Here is a 5,152-nt window from a genome sequence, read left to right as displayed (position 1 = left end):
CTCGACAGCCACCCTTCCACTAAGACCATTTCTGATGAAACTTTGATGAACAGTAGATGGATCAATTGAACCATCTCTCAAGTCCTGTCTCAGACTTTTTGCACACCAAGCTGAGATATGCCACGTTTTCAGCGAATAGCTCAAAGATGAATTATCTTCCTTGTGCAAAAATATTACTTTGTCCCAGTCAAATAGATTCGACTGAATAAATGGGAATAAATAATGCATTTTTGTGGCATGTTGCTGGTAACAAAGTGACTGAAAAAAAGTAGTGAGTAAAATGAGAGGTGAGTAAAGACTTTTGCACAGTACTGTATCTGTCTGGAAGAGTAGCATCTGCCATATATTATTATTAGTAGTAGTAGTAGCAGTAGTATTGTGTATTATGTGATTAGTGTATATCAGCTTTAAGCAACCCATAACACAAACACTCTTTCAAACTATAGGAAGCTGCTGAGATAACAGGATTTTTGTCGTAGTTCACGGCTGGTTTCTGTAAATGCTGCTGAAGTTGAACATTCTTATCAGTAGGTTCAGAGCGTTAACCTCAAGTATAAGCACATTCATGCACATGCAAAGAAATTACCCTCTTGAGGGTGTATGTAAAGTTTCTTTTTTCTTTGTCATGGTGAGAGCACTAAAAGTACTTACTTACCATCCTTTTGATCTTCTTATTGTCATCCCAGGTCACGCTGCCCTGTCACAACAGCTTGTGTGTGTGTGTGTGTGTGTGTGTGTGTGTGTGTGTGTGTGTGTGTGTGTGTGTGTGTGTGTGTGTGTGTGTGTGTGTGTGTGTGTGTGTGTAAGAGAGGGTGGTGGTGAGCAGGTTAAACCTTGAGATAAGACTGATATTCTTCATGGCCAGATGTTATAAAACTGGAAAATCACATGCTCACAGGAACTGCTGACTGGTAACAAATTAAAGAAAAATCCGACATCAAGAGTGTTAAAGTAGCTTATAGATAGCCTGGCACTGGTTCTACAGTTATCTGACCAGATGCAATATCACTCTTCTATGAGATAGTCCCGCCCTTGGTGTTTATGATGGCAGTGGAGAGGAATGTCTTACATGGTGGTCCAAAATCTCCCATAGATGTTGACTGAGTGCATGTGATTGTGAAAGCCATAAAATATAACTGACTTCATTTTCATAATTATGAGAGTAGTTTAGTGACCTCTTGTACCTTGCAGACGCAGGCATAATCACCTGAAGAATACTAGTCCAATCAGGCCAGAAGTATTTCATCATAGGATAATGGAGATAACTGAGAACATGGTAATTATAGTCATTCAAAGTGACCCACCACTCTGAAGGGACCAGGGGACCCAGACCTGGATACCCGTATCATTGGAGGTGGGGGTGTCTTTGAATTTGTCACATCTTAAACACACACACACACACACACACACACACACACACACACACACACACACACACACACACACGCACACTTCATATGGACTTTGGACTTTGAAAACTAATTAGTCAAAAGCACAGCAAGTTTTCACATTCATTCGCTCACACTCTACCCACACAGTCAGACGCGTGCACACACACAAACACGCAGTCGGGCACAAATCTGTGTTTGGAAATTCTTGTTTGGTCTTGAGAAGTGTGTTAAAGGGCATCTGCAGATACAGCTTTGTAGGATCATCCCTTAAAGAAGGAGTCATCACCAAATCCAAAGGTAAAGGGAATTTGTTCATTATTACTTTGTCTCTAAATGAATTTTCACCACAGCTGCATCTACTTTGTATTTCTAAACTATATGATAATACACAGCTACTTCTATTTACATGCATATGGATTATTTTATCTATATATGATGATTAGAGCTTTACAAAATCGTTGACAAGTTTATCTTTCATGTTTTTTAATGTTTGGCTTTTAAACGCAAAAAGGTGTAGAGACACATTTGCTCTCTGACAGAGTTCACTTTATAGCTTACATTGTGTCCTTTTGCATTTTTATGCTGCATTCAGGAGCCACACTTTATTTGTTGCGGTATTGTGGGTAAAACTTCCTCATGTCTTATATTTAGTATTTAAAAGAACCCAAAAGTCAGATTAGCAGAGAGAAAAATCACACGTGGGACAGAGTAAGTAAAAGAAAGTAAGTAAAGTATTATTTATATAGCACCTTTCTGGATAAAAAGTTCACAAAGTGCAGGTAAACGGATTCCACAAAAAGAAGTGAACACAAAGCGTGGATCGTGTCCACGTGTGTGCCGTCGATGCTGAAAACCGACATCTGAAAGATTATGAAGCTGGAGGTTTCATTACTCTCTGGCCACAATTCACTGAACCAGCTGCAAAAGAAGATCAAAACTATGCTTCACGTTTGATAAACATCGTCATGAATTCCCTCTTACTTTTGCTCTTTTGCTTCCACCACGATAAAATCAAACTTCCTGCACAGCTCTTTCTCAGTGTACTCAAGAGCCCAGTTTACCATGAAATATCTCTGTTTTCTGCATTATTCGCTTGCTTATTATGCACCAGTCTACCGTTGTGTTCAGTGCTGTCAGCCGCTTTTTGTTTGTTTTGGTTTTTGGATTTTTGGGGGTTTTTTTTTAAAAATGACCACCGACAAGAAAACCTAATTTCTGCTGTTCAATAAAGAAATTTACCTGATGCTGAACAAAGCAAAGCAAAGTTACAGAGGTTTTATTAGAGAGCGTTTTGCAATTCGGCATAATTTTAAGAAGTTTAATGTTCATCTGCTGATTCATGGTTTTCTTCTCTTTTGCCTACTGCAGAATATTTTTAAAGGTTATCTGCTATAAAAAGCCAGGCCAAGAAAATCTCCTTCATGTTTTTCTAAGTTTTATCCCCACTTACACAGAGGCATCTCCTGTGATGCTTACACCTCTGGTAAAGTCTCACAAGTTTCAGCTTTGTTTTTATACATAGATATAAAAATATGGATATGTACTGATAAATGATGACAATTATGATATTTCTCACTGTCTGAGTCAAAATTGAATCGAATTGAATGGAATCGGGGATCTAATCGAATCGGGACTTTGTGAATCGGAATCGAAATGGATACCCAGCTCTTATTAAGTCATCACCACATCAATCAGCTTTGCTTAGCTGTTCTTCCTTGTAAATTTTTTGTCCAGTTTGGAGTTCTATAGCTTTGGAGAATTCAGGTTGTCTTCTTACAAAAAAAGCAAAAACAAGGACTGTCCGGATTACCATAAACTCTAAACTTTGTCACTAGGTCTGTTACTGAAAGAGATCTACACCAGGGCTGTTAAATACTGTAAATACTGTTAAAATATTAAATTAGTACCTATGACCAAACAATCCAGACACCTGCCTGCTGATGGTAGAAAATTAACTAAGGTCAGTAAAATGCTGTTCGTCAGACTCGGGTTAGAGGTCACAGGGAGTTGGCTGCTATCCCATACTATTTCCTTCTTCCCATTATTGGCCTCTTTATAAGCAGTATTAAGATTTTTCCCACAACCTGCTGTTGATGCTTCCCTCCCCTACAGTCATGTGGTCCGTCCTGGCCTTGCTGCTTGCCCTCTCTGGTGGAGCCATGTCTCTGGACAAACTGAACATGTGTATGGATGCAAAACATCACAAAACAGAGCCTGGCCCTGAGGGACAACTGTACCAGCAGGTGATAATTGCAAACATAGCACTGTCGCTAACGTTTCCCTTCTTGTCTTGATTTAAACCCCAAGGAGCTTGGTGGAAAAAACTTTTTTTTTAGTTCTAAATCCATAAAGTGATTCTGGTTTCCTTTTTCCAGTGCTCTCCATGGCGAGATAATGCATGCTGCACAGCCAACACCTCTGCAGAAGCCCATGACGATGCCTCCTATCTCTACAACTTCAACTGGAATCACTGTGGCATTATGAGCAAGGAGTGCAAAAAACATTTCATCCAGGACACTTGTTTTTATGAGTGCTCACCACACTTGGGACCCTGGATACAACCAGTGAGTATTCTCATCCACGTGTGCATTTGAGTGTCTAATGTTTGTCTATATTTTTGTCACTAGATGGCAGCACAGGAAGTTGAAAGGACAGAAATGGTCTGTTGTTCAAACTGAGGAAACAGAATATATATATATATATATATATATATATATATATATATACATACACGCAGTAGTTAGAACTATGAGGGAAAGGGGCTTATTTAGTTCATTACTGATTATACTAATCAGCCAATGGTGTGCATTTGTGTAGGTGGATCAGAGCTGGCGTAAGGAGCGCATCTTAGATGTGCCTTTATGTAAGGAGGACTGTGAAACCTGGTGGGAAGACTGCAAGAATGATTTCACCTGCAAAACTAACTGGCACAAGGGATGGGACTGGAGCTCAGGTGGGGCCCACACTTGGAAAAGCAAAGCAGACATGCATGTTTGCGCTTGCATTTCTCTTATAAACCACAGCAAGCATATTCCCAGTTTTGCAAAAACATTTTCACACAGAGATTTTTTGTTGTTGTTGCTTTTACATTTACATCTATGCAGAAACAACACTATTAAAATTTATCAAATGCATTCAATTCTGTCACAGGTATCAACAAATGTCCTGAAGGTAGCAAGTGCAGTAAGTGGACTGATGTTTTTCCCACACCCAAATCCATGTGTGAAGAAATCTGGTCCAACTCTTACATCTATACCACATACACCAAAACCTCTGGGAAATGCATGCAGCTCTGGTTCACCGGCACAAACCCCAACAAGAAGGTTGCTGAGTACTACCTCAACAATGGGCAGCAACAGCAAAGCTCTGCTCTGCCAACACTGCTCTTCCTGGCTGTCACATCTCTCTCTCTGTAATGATTCATTAAAATTAATATTTCTGACCATTGCTGTATCACCTTGAATTAAAACAGATTTCTTAAACCTTTCTGTCAGTCCCTGAGCCACTTCATATACAGTAAGACCCCTTTGGCTGGCATTCTAGTAAAATTCATCAACTAGAAAATGTCAGGTATTGATGATGCAAAAAATATTCTGATAACAAAAGTTACCTGCTTGGGAATATACTAGGTAATTAGTTTAAACAGCAGCATAATCACCATCAGAAGTCCAAATCAGTTAATAATGCTCAATACATAAAACTTGTTTCATCTACTCTCATTACTGTGGGGAGCAGCTGGCAGTTCTCTTTTTTTGTCTTCC

The 5,152-nt window shown here is 39.4% G+C and overlaps 1 protein-coding gene across 1 annotated transcript; it reads left to right on the top strand.

Moving 5' to 3' along the window:
* The first annotated feature begins 1,443 nt into the window (after positions 1-1,443).
* On the top strand, positions 1,444-4,873 carry folr (folate receptor). The gene is made up of 5 exons (XM_026193056.1): positions 1,444-1,688; positions 3,504-3,634; positions 3,767-3,955; positions 4,209-4,344; positions 4,542-4,873. The coding sequence occupies exons 2-5, from the start codon at positions 3,506-3,508 to the stop codon at positions 4,805-4,807; spliced, it is 720 nt and encodes a 239-aa protein (XP_026048841.1). The 5' UTR covers positions 1,444-1,688; positions 3,504-3,505; the 3' UTR covers positions 4,808-4,873.
* The last annotated feature ends 279 nt before the right edge of the window (positions 4,874-5,152 follow it).

The sequence above is a fragment of the Astatotilapia calliptera genome, chromosome 14, assembly GCF_900246225.1.
Source record: "Astatotilapia calliptera chromosome 14, fAstCal1.2, whole genome shotgun sequence".
NCBI lineage: Eukaryota > Metazoa > Chordata > Actinopteri > Cichliformes > Cichlidae > Astatotilapia > Astatotilapia calliptera.
This window is presented reverse-complemented; position numbering and strand designations above follow the sequence as displayed.

Excerpts from the sequence above, each read along its gene's own strand:
- folr (XM_026193056.1), top strand. The coding sequence starts at position 3,506 with ATGTGGTCCGTCCTGGCCTTGCTGCTTGCCCTCTCTGGTGGAGCCATG. Across the intron at positions 3,956-4,208 it reads TGGGACCCTGGATACAACCA|GTGGATCAGAGCTGGCGTAA; the intron begins GTGAGTATTCTC and ends GCATTTGTGTAG. Across the intron at positions 4,345-4,541 it reads GGGATGGGACTGGAGCTCAG|GTATCAACAAATGTCCTGAA; the intron begins GTGGGGCCCACA and ends ATTCTGTCACAG.